Below are 19,220 nucleotides of genomic sequence, written 5' to 3'. Positions count from 1 at the left end.
TTAAGGGTCAGGCAGTCCAGTCCCTGCCTTCACAGTAGGACCAAGTACCATCCCTGACAGGTTTTGTTTTGCCCTAGCTGCCTAAATAGCTCATTTAATGATTGAACTCACAACCCTGGGTTTAGCAGACCCAATACTCAAGCCACTGACCTATCCCTATCCCTCCCCACTACTGCCTCACACACACTAAGCTGCCTGCCAATCCCTCAGACCCTGTGTTTTCACCTAGCTCCAGGATTACCCCTCTTAGGCCTGCTCTACACTTGAAACTATAATCAACCTTAGTTACAGAACCCTGGGCTTTGAAAAATTGTGTCCCCTGAGTGCCACAGCTAGATCGATCTAACCGCCTGTGTAGACAATGGAATTCTGCCATGACCTGGCGATCTGCCTCCCAGAAAGGGGGATTAACTAGAGTGATGGAAAAACCACTTCCCTCAATGTAGGAAGCATCCACAGTCCAGCCCTTCAGTGACAGAGTTGAACCTGTAGTGGCTGTAATGTAGGCATACCCTTATTCTTCCTGAGGCCTACACCTAAAACTTGGGTTGACTTAGCTACCTCACACAGAGCTGTGAAATGTTTAGTGAGGTTGATCTAACCCAGGAATCTCAAACTCAAATCACCATGAGGGTCACACGAGGACTAGTACAAGGATACAAAAGTGTAGTCAAAAATGAAAAAAATGAAGAGTAACATAGTGTGCTATTAAAAGTCAATGTATTAACTTTTGAAAAACTGTAATGTGAAGAGGGGTTTTAACAAAATATAAATACCTGTAACTATTTCTTATGTGATCAGAGGGAAGCTTGGCTCCTATGGCGGGCCACAGGAAATAACTTCATGGGCCGTGTTTGAGACCCCTGATCTAACCCCTGATGTAGACACAGCTAGGTCAATGGAAGAATTCTTCTGTCAACCAAGCTACTGTCTCTCCCAGAGGTGGATTAACTTGCACTGATGGAAAAGCTTGGGTCCATTTCAACGAGGACAGCCAGGCCTGCAGAACCAGGTACATGGGGCGTAACCCAGAGGCTGTTCTTCTGCGCTCTCCCTCTTCCCCAAGCAGCATGAGCAGCAGGCACACAAGAGTTACGCACAGCACAACTGGCCCTCTTCTTGTTGTCAGATCAGGGCTTGGCCCACAGTTTGAAAACCTCTGTTAGATCCAGCAGTGACGAGTAGAGTGGTCATGTGCCACGTCTCCAATATCAACAATCACACATCACCCCTGCCTGCATTGCCTAGCTGACTAATCAATTATCTCTGTTTACACAACATATTCCATGGTGCATGAACAATGCCATAATACATTGCATAAGCATCAACATAAAAAATCTCACTGCTTTGCAACAGCAAATCAGAAGTGACATCCGTTTTGACTGCGACGTGTTTGGCAGGTGGAAGTGGAATATATTTTTACAGTGTGTGAGCAAGTTATATTGAAAATGAGTAAGTTTTTGAAAGAACCTTATACTAGTCCTGCTAGTGGTGCTGAAGCCATGGACAATGCAGTCAAATAGTAAGAAACAAATGAAGAACAGAAAGTTTGACGAAAGTTATATTGATTTTGGTTTTATGGAATTCAGTGATTGACAATCGCGATGCATCACCTGCTTACAAATCCTATCAAATGAAGCAATGAAGCCTGCAAAGTTGAAATGAGACATCGCAACAAAGTGCCTAGAGTATAAAGCTAACTGCAGAGACTTTTTTCAGTGAAAGAAAGAAAAATCTAATTAACAGAATACTCAAATGACAAACATGATGTTGGTTCTGTAAAAGGCGCTGAAAGCATCTTTCTTAACAGTGCGTTTGTGATGCTCACAGAACGGTCAACTTGAGTATGACCTATAACTTAACAAGACACATTGAAATGTAACCAAGACAATCTACTTGTATGTGTATTTCAAAGCGATGTCCTAGGCCAGCAATCATTAACCCATTTATTTGTAGTAATAGAAATTACGGGTAGATGCTAAGTGTGTTTGTCTGTGTTTACCTGTATCTCGTTAGACGTTTCACAATGTGATCTAATTAGCTTGTAGATGCCAGTTCTGTTCCTGTCTCATAATGCTGTGTTCTATGGATTCAGAGGTCAAAAGGGCATATTATTATTTAGATGGGACTCGTGGTACAGTAATATAATTATCCTAATTTCTCCTTAAAACTTGTAATTCCACACAGTAAGCCACATGTGAACTGTCTTGACAGTTCGACCGGCTAATTGCTTTATGTGACTGAACGCAACTAGTTCATCTATGAGATAGAAAATTAGCTTCAAAGCAACAATCCGTACTGCCTATTCTTCTTTGGGGGAAGATGCTGCTGTGATAATTGCTGTCAATAAGTTTATCAGTTTGCTAGAAGACTATAAAGAAAATGTCCCATGGCTTGATCGTTTTTTATCTCAGGTCTGCTTAAACTTTGACAGGGAAGGTCTAAACCACAAGACTGAGTCTCCGGGTTTACTCTGGCTTTACCCTGCAATTCTCATGGAAGAATTTGATCAAACTCTACCCCTGGACTGACTGTTGGACTAAAACCTTTCAGCAGCATTGCCATCTCCGCTATGGGACCTAAAGAATTTTCACATATCTGTATGTATCCTAATCTCTTAACGACTGTAACTCTCTTCCTTTTTTCCTTTTATTATTAAAACCTTTTGTTTTAGTCACTAAAGGATTGACATCTGTGTGATTATTGGATAAGATCTGGAACACATATTGACTTGGGGATCAGTGTCTTGTCCTCTGGGACGGGTGAATCTCACATATGGTGAATCAGGTTTTCAGTAACCTCTCACTATATTACAACTGTCTGTATAGATTGGGGTCAAGGGTTGGGATGCTTAACTAGGATTGTATTTAGCCTTTGATAACCAGGATATTACAGAGACAATTTTGTTACTGACTTGGTGACTCTAATTATAAAATAAACCACCAGTCTGGGAGATAGTCTGCCCTATTCCTCGCAGTCTACCCTGAGTATAGCATCCTCAGTGTGGCCCATTCAGGCACCTGGTCACAATCCCTATAACCCTCCCAGGGGTGAAAGTAACTGAAAGGGCTTACCGGTACGCTGGAGTCCTGAGTGACCTCAACTGGAAGAGGCGTGGCCTCAACTGGAAAGAGGTGGGGTCTTTAAAGATTTAAAGGCCCTGGCGCTCTGGCTGTGGCTGGGAGCCCCAGCCCCAGCCGGAGCCCCAGGGCCTTTAAATCACCTTGGAGTTACCAGCTGCAGAGGCAGCTGGGAGCCCCGGGGCTGTGGGGCGAAATAAAGGGCCCAGGGCTCCGGCCACCACAAAGCTCCAGGCCCTTTAAAACGCCACCCAAGCTACGCTGCAGGAGCTCTGGTGGGGATTTAAAGGGCCAGAGGCTCTGGCTGCTGTGGGGAGCCCCAGGCCCTTTAAAGCACTGCCCAAGCCCCACTGCCAGAGCTCCAGCAGTGATTTAAAGGCCCAGGGCTCCCCGCAGCGGCAGGAGCACTGGGCCCTTTACATTCCTGCCTGAGCCCGGCTGCTGGAGGTCCGGTGGTGATTTAAAGGGCCTGGGGCTTCCCACAGCTGGAGGATCCCTGGGCCTTTTAAATCCGCACCCAAGCCCGGCTGCTGGGCCCCAGTGGGGATTTAAAGGGCCAGAGGTTCCGGCCGCTGTGGGGAGCCCCAGGCCCTTTAAGGCGCTGCCCAAGCCCCGCTGCCAGAGCTCCAGCGGTGATTTAAAGGGTTAGGGGCTTCCCAGAGCAGAAGGAGCCCCAGGCCTTTTAAATCCCCGCCCGAGCCCGGCTACTGGGCCCCGGTGGGGATTTAAAGGGCCAGAGGCTCCGGCCACTGTGGGGAGCCCCAGGCCCTTTAAGGCGCTGCCCAACCCTTGCTGCTAGAGCTTCGGCGGCGGTGCTTTAAAAGGCCTGGGGCTTCCCACAGCAGCTGGAGTTCCGGGCCTTTAAATCCCCATCCAAGCCCGGCTGCCAGAGTTCCGGCGGTGATTTAAAGGGCCCAGGGATCCTTGCAGCGGCTGGAGCCCTGGGCCCTTTAATTCACTGCCGGGGAAGCCGGTCCAGTCCGGCACAGCATACCAGCTCTTGCTGGTACGCTGTATTGGACTGTACCAGCTTACTTTCACCTCTGAACCTTCCCAGACCTGGCCCCTGCTCAGGAAGTTCACTTTCTGCACAGACCCAAGACATTGACCTATGTTTCAATGTTCCCTGCTGGGACAGGAGGTGGTTTCAGGACTCCCTGGGAAGAGGGTTTTGAAGAGGGACAGGAAGGAGATGGGAGGGTTGAGGCACTGAAGCAGGTTCCATGCAGAAGAGAAGAGTGTGGCAGGGGGTTATGTGGCTGATTGGCACAAACTCATTGAGGAAGAAGGAGAAAAGTTCCTGGGCTCTTCCCATGAGCAGGTCCCATTCACGCAGCCTGAGCCCATCGCTCACACAGCCCCAGGGCTGGGCTCTCAATCCCCATACTTTGGCCTGATCCTCCTTCCCCAGCTGTCCCCATTCCCCATCCCTTGCCCTCCATCACACTGGGACCAGGTTCCAGACAGAGACAATAAGGACATGGGGTGGTGGGGAGCCTTGTGGCCATGGTGGAGCAGACCTGTAGGAGACCTCCCACGACAGTAAATGCTGGGACATTCCCTGTCACTCATTGGACCTGTTGCATTCACTCAGCTCCTGGATTTGGCTTTTCTCTGGGAGTCAGATAATGCAGTTAAAGGTCTTGAGGGAACCTGGGAATCCACTGATCCCCCTCCCCCTGCTGCATGGAAACAGACTCCCACCCTGGCCAGGTAATGCTGGGTGGGGTCCTATCATGAGCAGAAAAAGGTCTCTGTCACTCTGGTCACTGTGTTCTTGTCTACACTATGGGCTTAGGTCAAATCTAGCTGTGTTAGGTCGATTTAAAAATGACTGTGTCCACACAACCAACCCTGTTCTGTTGACCTAAAGGGCTCTTAAAATTGACTTCTGTACTCCTCCCTGATGAGGGGAGTAGTGCTAAAATTGACTTTGGGGTAATGTTAGATGCATATTGGCCTCTAGGAGCTATCATAGAATATCAGGAGGTCATCTAGTCTAACCCCCTGCTCTCAGCAGGGCTAATCTCCAGACAGTTTTTTTGCCCCAGAACTCTAAATGGGCCCCTTAAGGGCTGAACTCACAACCCTCTGTTTAGTAGACCCATGCGCAAACCACTGAGCTATCTCTCCCCCTTGACTGTTTCATTGTGACTGTTCTTTACAGTACTTTGAACTCTGATGCACTAGCCAAGCACACAGGAAAAGCCCTGGGAACATTTGAATTTCATTTCCTCTTTGGTCAGCGTGGTGAAATCAGCAGCACAGGTGACCATGCCGTCCCCCCAGAATCATAGAGCAGAGAATGTTTCTACACTTCCCCTATCATCTCCATCCCTGAGGTTATTGCAGATTAGAAGGTGAAAAAAATGCACTCAAGATGACATGTTTTCTGAGCGCATACAGTCCTCCCGCACTGATAGGGCACAGCGTAATGCATGGAGGCATTCAGTGGCAGAGGACAGGAAAGAATTAAGTCAGCGAGAAGAGCGGAGGCAGGACGTGATGCTGAGGATAATGGGGGAGCAAATGGACATGATGAAGCATCTGCAGGAAAGCCAACAAGAGCACAGACCCCTGCTGCAAACAATGTATAACTGCCTGCCCTTCTCCCCAAGTTCCATATCCTCCTCACCCAGATGCCCAACACGGGGGGAGGCTCCAGCCACTCCACTCCAGAGGATGACCCAAGCAACAGAAGGCTGTCATTTAAACAGTTTGATTTTTAGTGTGGCTACAATAAGCAATGTGGCCTTGTCCTTCCGTCCTCCCACACCCTACCCAGGCTACCTTGTCCATTATCTCATTTTTTAAAAAAATTAATAAAGAAAGAATGCATGGTTTCAAAACAATAGTTACTTTATTTTGAAGGAGGAGGGTGGTTGGCTTACAGGGAATTAAAATCAACAAGGGGGTGGGTTTTCATCGAGAAACACACAGAACTGTCACACCAAAGCCTGGCTAGTCATGAAACTGGTTTTCAAAGCCTCTCTGATGCGCAGTGCGCCTTGCTATGCTCTTCTAATTGCCCTGGTGTCTAGCTGCTCAAAATCAGATGCCAGGCGATTTGCCTCAACCTCCCACCCTGCCATAAATGTCTCCCCCTTACTCTCACAGATATTATGGAGCACACAGCAAGGAGCAATAACAATGGGAATGTTGATTGCACTGAGGTCTGACCTAGTCAGCAAACAGCGCTAGTGAGCTTTTAAATGTCCAAAGGCACATTCTATCACCATTCTGCACTTACTCAGTCTATAGTTGAACTGCTCCTTACTACTGTCCAGGCTTCATGAGCCATGGGAGCAAGGGGTAGGCTGGGGTAGGTGCAACCGCATGGTGCTGCCGGCTGAGAGAGAAGCCTGGGGCAGAAGCCTCCAGCTCACATGATATTCCAGGCAGGACTGAATCTCCATGAGACAAAACTTAAAGAAGAGAATGATCCAGAGTCTCTGGCTCCTATTTGGTGCTCTAAGAGGAGAATAGACATGTCTTACCAGGAGCCCCTGATAGACCTCACCAAGGTCTGCCAGGAGCACCCAGGAGACGTACAACAGCTATCAGTCTTACTGCACCATCTGCCGCAAAGGCAAGGAGCTGCTGCTGTGTCGCAATACAGTACTGCATCTGCCAGCAGCACCCAGAAGACATACAGTGATGGTGAGCTGAGCAGGCTCTGTGCTTGCCGTGGTATGTTGTCTGCATAGGTAACCCGGGAAAAAAGGTGCAAAACGATTGTCTGCCATTGCTTTCACAGAGGGAGGGAGGGAGGGGGGCCTGATGACATGTACCCAAAACCATCCGTGACAATGTTTTTGCCCCATCAGACATTGGGAGCTTAACCCAGAATTCCAATGGCCAGCAGAGACTGTGGGAACTGTGGGATAGCTACCCACAGTGCAACTCTCCATAAGTCAATGCTAGCCACGGTAGTGAGGACGCACTCCGCCAGCTTAATGTGCTTAGTGTGGACATACACAATCAACTGTATGTAATCGGTGTCTAAAAATCAACTTCTGTAAAATTGACCTAATTCCGTAGTGTAGACATACCCTGTGTGTAATGGGGGGTGAATGCAGTCCGATGGGCCTCAAGCACGTGTTGAGGGGCTGTAGGGAATCAGGGGCTGAGCTGCCTAGTGCTCCCCCAGAGAAACACTGTCCAGTCAGGGCAGCAAATTCATCCCCTAAATCAACCAGCCCCCGCCCCCCACCTTGCCTCTGTACTGATACATCCTCCTGTGTCAGCAGGGCTCTGTGCTGCAGCTGAATCAGGCCAGTGTCCTCGCCAGAGCCCTGGGACTCCCCCAACTGCTCATGGCTCTCTGCTGTCAGACTAGGCCAGGTAGGAGCATTTCTCTCACTGTTATTCACGCTCATTGTGCAAGTAATTGTCTCTGAAATGCCTGCAGCACGAGACCCACATTTTCACCTTTATATGCCCAGGAACCCGCACCTCCCTCTGCCCCTGCATCCCCACTTCCAAGCAGCCTGACCCCACCTCACCCCACAGCTGTCTCTCCCCACCCCTTCTCTGCCTCTCTCCTCTTCCTGCAGCTCACAGGCCTGGTGCTGAGAGCTGAGAGGGGAGGGAGTGACGGGGGGCAGGCAGCTGATGCCTTTTACACCATCCCCATGGGAACAGGCCTGGGGGCTCATCAGTGGTGGGAGGGGACAGTCTCTGCTGCGGGTGTTACTGTGAGGGACAGAGATTCCCTCAGGCCTTCTCTGGGACCGGGCAGATTATCAGGGGATCTGCATTTTTACCCCCTTCATTGAGACAAGGACTGAAATAAGGGCGGAGCATCTCAGAGAAGGTGTCAGTGAAAGTGAAGAGATGGGACCTGTCAGTCACATTGTAAAATGAGATCTCGCCCGCCTCATAGTCCAGGAAAATCCCCACCCGGCTGGGCCTGACTCTCACAGGAAGAGGAGTTAGGGGCGAAGTGCGGGCCCAGTATTTTTCTCCATCCCTCAAACACACCACAAAGTATCCATTCTCAGATGTGACACTAATACTCCCCTTCCTCCTCACAGATTCCCTACAAACCCCCAGAGTCCACTCAGGCTTCTTTCCCACCTCCACCTCCCAGTAATGCCTCCCACCCGTGAACTCTTCAGCGCCCAGAACAATGACATAAGGTTCAAATCTCCCAGGGTTGTCGGCAAGTTCCTGCCGTTTATCTCCATGTCTCACACTTTTCCGATCCTCAGACAGGATGAGGTTGGACTGAGCTGTGGCTGGATCCAGAGTCACGTTCACTGGGGAGAGAGTCACAGAGTCAGTGCTGGAGCAGGGGCCAGGCACTGGGCTCAAAGGGAAATTAACCCTCTTTAATCCCTAATTATAAAATCACTTTCCCAGAGGGGGAAATCGAGGGAAAATATTAAATACCCCTTCCCCCCAAGAGGCAGTGAGACTTTCACACCAGACCTGTTTATTCCCTGGGGAAGGAGACACAGGGGTTGATTTTGTACAAAATAAACACAAAATACCCTATCCCTGGGGTCTTATGGCGTCTGTCTCTCCAAGCTGCTTGGTATCTGAGCAGGACTCAAGTGTGAGGAAATAGATTGTATGCGCAGAAGCATGTACACTGATAGGCTGAAAGGTGCTAATCGCTGCAATCAGGGGTAGGGGCCCCACATTGTCCCTGACCTCCACCTTGTTACTAACATATCAGTAGAAACTCTTCTTGTTACCCTTCACATCCCTTGCCAGCTGCAACTCCAGTTGTGCCTTGGCCTTCCTGATTACACCTCTGCATGCTCGAGCAATATCTTTATACTCCTCGCTAGTCAGCTGTTCACTTTTCCACTTCTTGTAACTTCCTTTGGTATCCAGCTGCTGAGCATGGCCGAGAGTGAGACAGAGAGACAGCTGGCCCCAAGCACCTCACAGCCCCTTGGCACCGAGATCTGGGAGACCAGGGGGTGTTGACAGCTACAAGGGGACAGGGACCTGATGGGAAACCTGTCCAGCGAGCAGGGGTGAAAGTAACTTAAAGGACTTGCCAGTCCTCTGGAGTCCTGAGGAGGGGCATGGCCTCCACCGGAAGAGGTGGGGCCTTTAAATCCCCAGGCATTTTAAATCAGGATTTAAAGGGCCCGGGGCTAGGGCTGTGGTAGCAGCAGCTGGGAGTCCCAAGCCTTTAAATCACCCCCTAAGCTCGCATCTGTAGAGGTGTCTGGGAGCCCTGGGGTTCAGGAGCGATTTAAAGGGGATGATTTAAAGGGCCCAGGGCGCTAGCTGCTGCTACTGCACCGAAGCCCCAGGCCCTTTAAATTGCAGCCAGAGCCCCAGGGCTCCAGCAGCAGGACCTGGGACTCTGGCGGCCGCTACTCTCCAGTGCCCTTTAAATCATCTCTGGAGCCCTGCTGCTGGAGCCCTGGGGTAGCGACGGCAAGGCTCAGGTGGCTATTTAAAGGGCCTGGGGTAGTAGAGGCAGCGGGAGCCCCGAACCCTTTCAATAGCCACCAGAGACTCCGGCAGGCTCCAGGGGCTATTTAAAGGGCCGGGCCCTATAAATTGTCCCCAGAGCGCTGGGGTAGCAGCAGTGGGGCTCCACCAGCGATTTAAAGGGCCCGGGGCGATAGCAGCAGCAGGAGCCCTAGGCCCTTTAAATCGCCACCCGAGCCCTGCAGCTGCTACCACAGGGCTCTGGCAGCAGGGCTCTGGTGGCAATTTAAAGGGCTCTGGGCTCTAGCCCTTTAAATTGCTGCCTCAGGAAGCCGGTCCACCCCAGTATGGGGCACCAGCTCTTGTCAGCAGAGGTGGCAGGTTTGTAGAAATTATAGTGGTGCCCAGAACCTGCCCCTGCCAAAACTCTGCCCCCCTCCCCAACTCCATTCCCCACCTGCCCAAGGCTCTGGGAGGGAGTTTGGGTGGGGGAGGAGGTCTGGGGTGCAGGCCCTGGGCTGGGGCAGGGGACTGGGGTGCAGGCTCTGGGAGGGAGTTTGGGGATCGGAGGGGGTGCGGAGGGAGGTGGTACAGGAGTGAGGGCTGTGGGATGAGGCTGGGGATGGATTTGGGATGTGGCTGGGGATAAGGGGTTTGGGGTATGGGAGGGGACTCAGGGCTGAGGCAGAGAGTTAGGGTGCATGGGGATGATGGCTCTGGCTGGGGCTAGAGATGAGGGGTTTGGGATGTTGGAGAGAGTGTTGGGGTGAGGGGGGATGAGGGCTATGGCTGGAGGTGTGAACTCTGGGGTGGGGCAGGGCTGGGGATGAGTTTGGGATGCAGGCAGGCTGCCCTGGGACTGGAGCCAGAGAGGAGGACTCCCCGCAGCCCTCTCCCTGCCGACAGCAGCAAGCTCTGGGGTAGGGACCCCCTTTTCCCCCCTGGCAGCACACTCATCCCCATCACTGTCACTGCACGTGCTTCTAGGGCCCCTCTCAGGTCCAGGGATCCCCCTTGCCTCCCCTGTGGTGGGTGCCATGCCTGGGGGGGCTGCCATCACATGTGCACCTCCTCCCCAGCTGCTGCCCCTCACTGTAGCCTCACTGGCAGGGCCGGTGCAACCATTTAGGTGACCTAGGCGGTCATCTAGGGTGCTAGGATTTGGGGGTGGCATTTTCTTTGGCAGCGACCACAGCAGCCAGATCTTTGGCTACCCCAGTACCCGCCAGCATTTAGGTGGAGGGAGCTGGGGCAGGGGAGCACGGGGAGGGCCGCCTGCAGAAAGTAAGGGGGGGGGTAGCACGCAGGGGAACTCCCTGCCCCAGCTCACCCCTGCCCCGCCTCCCCCCAAGCACGCCGTGGCTGCTTCACTTCTCCCGCCTCCCAGGCTTGTGGCACCCAAGCTGATTGGCGCCGCAAGCCTGGGAGGCGGGAGAAGTAAAGCGGCGACGAGAAGTGAAGCAGCCACGGCGTGCTCGGGGAGGAGGCGGGGCAGGGGTGAGCTGCTTCACTTCTCCCCGTCCCATGCTTGCGACGCCAATCAGCTTAGACGCCGCAAGCCTGGGAGGCGGGAGAAGTGAAGCAGCCATGGCGCGCTCGTGGAGGAGGCGGGGCAGGGGTGAGCTGGGGCAGGGAGTCCCCTGCGTGCCACCTCCCCCTTACTTGCTGCACGTGGCGCTCCCTGCACCCTCTGCCCCAGCTCCCTCCGCCTGAATCCTGGTGGCGACCGGGGTGGCCAAAGATCCGGCCGCCACGGTCGTTGCTGAAGAAAATGGTGCCCCCCCCAAATCCCAGGCTTGTGGCGCCAATCACCTTAGGCACCGCAAGCCTGGAAGGTGGGAGAAGTGAAGTAGCCATGGTGTGCTCGGGGAGGAGGCGGAGCAGGGGCGGGGGGTGCCTCAGGGCGGAGGGTGGGGAGCTGCCGCAGAGGGGACGCCTCAGGGTGGAGGGCGGGAGCTGCTGCGGGGGAGTGTGCCTCAGGGCGTGGGCCCGGGGACGGAGTTGGGCGCAAGGTGAAAGCTTCGCCTAGGGTGCGAAACATGCTTGCACCGGCCCTGCTCACTGGGGCTGCCCAGTGTGGGGCAAGAGCAGTGACTGAAGGGGGGGGGGCGGCTGTACTGGTGGAGGGTCCCACCGGAAAATGAAAGGGACCAAGGGGGAAGGGCAGCCTGCCCTGGCAGTAGTGGATGGGGGCAATAGGACCCTGTGGTGGCAGTTAATACAGGCAGGCAGCATGGAGCTTCAGGGGAGAGACACGGAACAGACCTCCGGTCGGACCCAGGGAGGTGCATGGGGGCAGCAAAAGGGGGCTGGGGCACCCTCAGGGGAGGCGCGGGGGGGCAGCAGGTGGGGCCAGGTGGGAGACCCAGTCCCGAACATTCATGGAGCTGGGCCCCTGGACCCTCAGTATTGCTGGAGCCAGGAGGAGGAGTCAGAGAGGGAGAGAATGCTCCATTTTCTTGTCAATAAGCTACTGCACCTTTTCTTACCGGCCCGTACCGGCCCGTACCGGCCCGTACCGCCTTACTTTCACCTCTGCCAGTGAGGGCTGCAGTCTGCCTGGGGCCAGCCTTGAGGGGGTCTGCTCAACCCATGAGATCTGTTTTGCTGTAACTTATAGTCAACTAAACTCACTTTACAAGTATCCACCCCGCTGAGGTTACTAGGATGGGCTGAAGGCTCAAGAGGAGTTAGGCACTGTGATGCTCAGCCTTATTATAGGTACCTGGAGAAGTTGCTGCAACTCCTAAAGCCTGAGCCAGGCATTCTCTAAAGCTCCTACGGGAGCCTGAAGCCTGTGACTTCCAAAAGCCATCATGCTAGGCAGAGCCACTTAAGCCAGCCCATGGCAGGGGGCGGTGAAGGCCCACCCTCTCTCAAAGACAGATGCACATGTCTGGACACTCACATGTCAGCTTGTGAGTTTGAAGCTGGGACCCCTCTGCAGAGCTAGGCGCTGATGTCATTTCAGCATGGGGGAGGGGGTTGCCCACCTTATAACCTTTAGCCCAGAGGCCCGGGCATTTACCCAGGATGTTGGTGAAACAGGGTTAATTTTCCCCTCTCTGCAAGAGGGGGAGAAAGTATTTGTGCAGGCATCTCCCACCTCTCAAGAGAAGCTCTTATCACTAGGCTGTGGGCTATTCTGATCTATGACTCCTGCTGGAACTGTTTCACTGTGATTAAGTAATGAAAGAGGGATTGAAGCGGGGGCCCAGGTCTCCCAGCTGGTACCTAATTACACTCCAGAGTCATTCTTATTCTCTCTGGACCAATCTTTGGATTTATCCATGGTCCTCTCATGAGAGGTGGGAGACACCCCCATCATTCAAACCTTTTCTCCGTGTCAGGCAGAGAGCGAAAAATAAACCTGGGTCTCTTGCATGCCAGGTAAGTGACAGCCACTGGGCCACAAGGGATAAGGTGGGCCCTACCACCACATTTTTAATGTGACTTGATCCAGCAGGTGGCCTCTAACAAGGCCAGTCAGATTTGGCCCCACATGCGATTTAGGTGACTAAATTCCTGTCTTTGCCTGGGTTGGGAATCTCTGGGGTTGAGGTGGGAGATAGGTGCTTGGACGCCCAAGAGAGGCAGTGGTGCACATGCCGAGAGGCCGAAACAGACATCTAGCAAACTTTTATCCTGATAGTTTAGGCACCTACAGGGCTGAGGCAGGAGTTTTGTGCATCTGGCCCCAAATTGGGATTTAAGCACCTAACTTATGAACACAGGACTTATGCGGAGAGGCTGAGGGAACTAGGCTTACTTAGTCTGCAGAAGAGAAGAGTGAGGGGGGGATTTGATAGCTGCTTTCAACTACCTGAAAGGGGATTCCAAAGAGAATGGATCTAGACTGTTCTCAGTGGTGGCAGATAACAGAACAAGGAGTAATGGTCTCAAGTTGCAGTGGAGGAGGTTTAGGTTGGATATTAGGAAACACTATTTCACTAGGAGGGTGGTGAAGCACTGGAATGGGTTACCTAGGGAGGTGGTGGAATCTCCATCCTTAGAGGTTTTTAAGGTCAGGCTTGACAAAGCCCTGGCTGGGATGATTTAGTTGGTGTTGGTCCTGCTTTGAGAGGGGGTTTGGACTAGATACCTCCTGAGGTCCCTTCTGACCCTATGATTCTATGAACTTGTTTTGAGCATCCAGATCAGGGACTATAAAATGAGGTACTAGATGTGCTTTCATTTATTTTAAGGAAATGAGGCTGCCAACTCTTTCTGGTTATGGGGTGGTGCAGGATGGATTCATTTAAGAGATTTAAATAAGTGATTTTAATCATGATTTAAATCAGCAAGCAGGAAACCTTGATTCAAAGCATTGATTTTCATCATGTTTTGCATTTGGACTTTTTAGTTGTTTTCCTAAAGAAAGATTGATTCTTATTAGCTGGTCACCATTAAAACATTGATTCACAATGGTACTAAACCTGGTGCTTCTTTTTGTTAACCAGGAGGATACCCTATGGCCTAGACTCTAAGGTATTTAGGCTCCTAATGTCCATTGAAATCAATGAGAGTTAGATGCCTAAAAATCTTTGAGGATCTGAGCTCATATCATATATTTAATTAATCAGCTACATAGCGTAATTTACATTTATTCAGATGCTTAATTTTTTCTTCTTTTGTTATGTTAGAAAATGGTGAATGTTGGATTTCTTATTTAATAAATTCATTTTTACTTGTAATTCAAATTCTCTAGATGCCTATGTTTCAAGCTCTATTTGGATGGAAATTAAAATTCAATTAAAATCCACAACGTTTTCCTTTAATTAAATGAAACTACCTTAAAAACCTTGAATTCATAGAAAAAAGTTTACCAGAACATACACTGAAGGGAAATGGAATATAGGAAATTGTTAAAATGAGGCCTTACTTAACTTTAAGTTTTAAATGTTTTAACTGACTTTTTCCTTCTTGTTATGTGTGATTAGTAAAAAGAAGCAGAGGAATTTTGACATAAATGAAAAGTCATCTTGATTTACCTGCATATACTTGGGCTCTTCTCCACTCTGAAACCAAGCACAGACACAGAGATGAACACAGTCTAAAAAAGGCACAATTTCTAACTAAGTTTTAATTATGAAAAAGAACCAGAACTTACGAAGTTCAGCCAAGAGTTTCCCTAAAACAAACAAAGAAAAATGGACATATTACTAGATCTTACAGGATTCTTTATTATATGAATTCCCATTGCCTAGATAATTATCATAAACTAAACCCTTTCATTAACCTTAACTTAATGTTATTCCCAAAAAACAGCTGTAAAAAAATAACCAATCCTTAAATGTCTGAATGCCTGGACATTTCAAATGAAGTTTCCATCACTGGCTTCTTCCCAGCCACTATATCCTTGGCCACTGTCCACCTGTGGCTGGGAAGTGCTCTGCACCAGCCATGAAGGGGTTAACGAGCTTCTCGGGGCACAATCAGCCCCAATCCAGTACACTTGTGAGACATGCCAACCCCAGAGAAGGGCAGGTCCTTACAATGGAGGATCCCAGATCACTCTGGAGTAAACAGAGCAAGAGCTCCCTAGTCCCAGGGCACAAGAGTTGTTTACTGGTTACACTCCTGAGAACATCAGCCAACCAGGCCCTCTGAGGAAGCAGAAGGACTGACTTTTCTGTATGGAGCACTGCGACCCAGCCTTGGTTGTTTGGACATACAAGAGACCAGATCTCTTCCCAGAGACTCTTGACCTCTACACTGTCTGAGACTGACCAGACCTCGCCCTTCTTTGGGCTCTGGAGGCAGTCTGTCCTTTTTTGGGGGGCTGCTTAATCCCCTCCTCTCCAGAAAGGGGCAGGCTCTCTAAGAGGTACAGATGGAGGGCTGTACCCTAAATCTGGAATCCAGACTACTGTAACTCTGCCATCCAGGAAAGGAAAGCAAAGATGGGAAGTGGTGCTCCTCTCACCCTAAGGGGTGCTAGAGAGGTATAACCCATTGCACTACCCAATAGAGATTTGCTAAATTTTACATCACTGATTGTACAGTAAATGCTGGCGTCACATACACACACCTTCCCTCCTCCTGGCTGTGCAAATGGAATAGAGCCAGGTTCCCCTGAAGGGAAGATGGTGGCCCCCGACACATTGGAAAAACTGAAAAAAAATCTAATGTGTCTTTAGAAATCACTTTAATCTAGTCTCTATCATGCACTAACAGAATTGTACAGTTAACACTAAATGGCAGAATTAAGACTGTTTGGATGGTCTTACTGTGTGCTTCCAGACCTTAGCTTGTTGGGGATTTTTTATGCTGAATTAGTCAGGCTTGTGATGTTTGCTTCTGGGATACATAAAACATTCACCTTTGAGTTACAGATACATACTCCCAACCTGACTTACAGTTTAATGTAGTTTTTATCTGACACTAAAATAGGTGTGGATTCATTAGTGAGATGTAAAGAATAGCTCCATTTGCTGCATTTCTCTCAACTGAAACAGTTCACCCAAGGAATCTCCCACTGTTATTTTACCTTTCTCTCTGTGCTGCATCCGACAATAGTAAACGGCTAGGGAAATGAGAAAACCCAGGACACTCAGCACCACAGCCAGAGCCACCATCCAGAGGGACGTCCTTGGGAAAAATGGGTCTGGAAGAGAAAGCCTAATTAAGCTGGAAATAGTGACAGAATCATGCCTCCAGCAGGACTTCTGCACACAAAAGTAACATAATGTGATTGGGCTGGAGAAACTTTCCTGAGACTCCAAATAAATTCCCCACTGAGATAAGGTTCCTTTACATTTCACTCTGAAGCCAATGGAAGTGGAAGCTTTGACCTGTTACAGAACACAGTTAGCGCCTACCTACATGGTGAGAAGGAATTCCGTGGTAACCAAGGAGGGGTCAAGTCCCTGGCATTTCTGTCTTTGCTCTGTAGATTGGCCCTACATAGGCAGAAACTAGTCACTCAAAAAACACTTTGTTGATTTGCTTCTTCACTTGCAACGTAGCCTTAATGCTCCTTCACACATGACATAATGCAATGCTTAGAATCATAGGGGTTCACTGGAACACTGCAAGTAACAACTCCAGCATCACAGCCAGGACTGAACTTCCTGATAGACCCTGCAGATCAAATACAACAGAATAACGAACAATACACCTACTTAATGCTATGATAAAGTTACAGCTCCGTCTATTGGTGGAAGTGCTGTCTACACCCATCACCACAACATTCCTCTCTCTAGTGGAACAAGAATTTAAAACATTATTTCCTAATAGTTCAGGTAGTTTGCCATCTCTGGAGGTTTCCATGTTTGTCTGCCGTCTCAAGTTATATATATATTTAGTCAGGGAGATATTGCTCACGGTTGGATTTAGATTATCAGTGAGTGCAAAGTTCGTGTTTTCTAGGTTAGGCCTATTTGTTATGGCCAGACTGTCTGTTGAGACTACAGTATGATGGGGCCCCGAGCAGCCAGACTAGGTCAGACCAATGGTCTATCTAGCCCAGTAGGCTGGCAATGGCAAGTACCAGAGTTTCAGGCAGAGTGTGCAGAACAGGGTAATTTTGGAGATATCCACCCTTGCTTTTCCCTCCTTGCCTCTGAAAGTGAGCGATTAAGGGTCACCTTGAGGATGGGATTACATCCATATCATCTTGGCCAGCAGTCATTGATGGTCATGTCTGCCATGAATTTATCTAGTTCTTTTTTGAATCCAGTTATATTTTTGGTCATCACAACTCCCTATGGCAATGAGTTCCACAGGTTAATTGTGTTGTATGAAGAAGTATTGCCTCTTGTTTGTATTAAACCTGTGGCCTATTAATTTCATCAAGTGATTTCTGGTTCTTCTGATATATGAAGGGGTAAATAACACTTCTCTATTACTTTTTCAACATTATTAATGATGTTATAGACCTCTATCATACCTGCCTGAGTCATCTCTTTTCTAAACTGAACAGCCATAATCTTTTTAGTCTGTCCACTGTGATGGGGGAAGGCCAGATGGCTACAGTAAAGTACTGAGAAACAGGTATGTTAGCCTATTGGCATCCCAGGGGTGGGCGGGCGAAGCCCGCCCACTTCTAAAGGACCTCCCCCCAGCATAAGGGGAGGATCCACAGGGCTAGAACACCAAGTGATTCCGGTGCTTCGAGGGACCGAATGAAAACAGGATCAGGAGTGAGGTCAGGGGCTAACTAAGGTGAACCGATGGGGAAACCGATCAGAGAACCCGGACACGCCACTGACTCCTCAAGGCGTCAAGGAGCACGCGAGACGCCCAGAGGAATCCGCCGGAATGCAGTGACAGACGAGCGACGAAATAGGTACCAGTCGAAAAGAAGTCCGTCGCCACACTCCTCCCGGGTGTTGTAGGGCTAGTTTGGCAGGGCAGAGAGGTTGAGAGGAGATCCCGCGAATTCGTGGAGGCCGCGGTGGGGAGTGTCTAGATAAAGGTGGGGGAAAGTGCAACCAGACCGTAAAGATAGTCAGGAGGAGCGGAAAAACCGGAACAGGGGCTGCAACCTGGCGCACTCCAAGTAAACGTGCGCCAAGGTCTCCTTCACGCCACAGAAAGGGCAGGTGTCGGGGACAGGGGTGAACCGCGCCAAGTACACACCCGTGCTCACGGCCCATGAAGGAGCCGCCAACTGACATCCCCAGCGGGCCGCGGGACCAGGGCAGAGTACAAGCTGGCCCACCGGGGCTTCTCACCCTCGAGAGGTGGCAGGAGGTCCCGCCATTTGGTATCGGGGCGGGACGCGAGGGTGAGGTAGTGAAGGGTGTGGAGCACGAGCGTGTACAGTGTTTCCGTGGCGCGGTCTGGAACAGAACCGGCTGCACATCGTGCAGCCGGCTTGCAGAAAAGGGGAGGGGGCCGATTGGGTCCACGGGGCAGGGGCCCTATAAAAATGTCCATGGGGCCCGGGGTGGAGGGTGGCGGGGCGTGCCCCTCTCGTAGGACCCGTCGAGGTAAGCCCGAGCAGCAGGCAGCAAAGCGGCCCTCACCTCCTGAAGTACGCGCCTGGGAGTATGAGGTCTGGAGAGCCCCATGCGCCGGGCGAGCGTCAGGGGATCCAGCCAATCTCCCCGCTCGTAGTCCAGGAGGTCTCCGACCCTGGTGACTCCCGCCAAGACCAGCCTCCGGCGCACCGCGGGGGACTCCGCCACCTGCACACGAAGCTGGGGATTGTAGCAGGGGCTCCGCGAGGAGGTCGGCCCCCACGGTGGCCGCCACGGACCTGGTCGCGGAAAAGAGCTTCCAGGTCCGGAGGAGGTCTTGGTAGAAGACCGGCAGCCCGGAGAGGTCTCGCGGAAGACCTCTCGGATGGAGGTAAAAGAGCTGCCGTCGTATCGGAGCCCTCGGAAGCGTTTTTGTTGCTTGTTGAGAGACGATTCCACGCCGGACTACCCGCACCATACACGAGCCTCTGCAGGGCTGAGGGGAGGACACGGACCTGAGTGCGAGGCACTGCAGGCCCCTGCCCCCTTCCTCCGGTCAGGTGGAGGAACCCTGCAGAGACCCAGTGCGTCCCTGGCCAAAAGAACTCCAGAATCCTCTCCGGAGGTTGCGTCAGGAAACCCGGGGCCGCTACCAGAGGTGTTGACCGTACCAGAGCATGGACAGGGCAGTAATTAAGCACCAGTGGCCTCCCCCGAGGAGGCACCGGAGTGTCCCGCTCCATTTCCGGAGCCGCCCCGCCACCCTGGCCCTCGACCGCTGCCAGTTCTCGGCGGAGACGATGCGTGCAGAGAGTAAACGCCGAGATAGAGCAGC

General features: G+C 51.1%; 2 protein-coding genes across 2 annotated transcripts in view; one reads left to right on the top strand and one right to left on the bottom strand.

The window, feature by feature from the left end:
• The window catches only part of LOC142046878 (uncharacterized), a 783,739-nt gene that overhangs the window by 538,753 nt on the left and 225,766 nt on the right, over positions 1-19,220 (top strand). The window lies entirely within an intron of this gene.
• The window catches only part of LOC116825766 (butyrophilin subfamily 1 member A1-like), a 70,692-nt gene continuing 57,393 nt past the window's right edge, over positions 5,922-19,220 (bottom strand). Inside the window, exons 5-8 of the mRNA XM_075066006.1 lie at positions 15,970-16,086; positions 14,590-14,610; positions 14,471-14,497; positions 5,922-8,341 (exon numbers count right to left, since the gene is read on the bottom strand). Of these exons, the coding sequence (XP_074922107.1) occupies positions 7,797-8,341; positions 14,471-14,497; positions 14,590-14,610; positions 15,970-16,086 (710 nt within the window). The 3' untranslated portion in view covers positions 5,922-7,796. The remainder of the gene's footprint in view (positions 8,342-14,470; positions 14,498-14,589; positions 14,611-15,969; positions 16,087-19,220) is intronic.

Source organism: Chelonoidis abingdonii, chromosome 5 (genome assembly GCF_003597395.2).
Source record: "Chelonoidis abingdonii isolate Lonesome George chromosome 5, CheloAbing_2.0, whole genome shotgun sequence".
NCBI classification, from domain to species: domain Eukaryota; kingdom Metazoa; phylum Chordata; order Testudines; family Testudinidae; genus Chelonoidis; species Chelonoidis abingdonii.
Note: the sequence above shows the minus strand (reverse complement) of the source record. Positions and strands in the feature narration are given on the sequence as shown.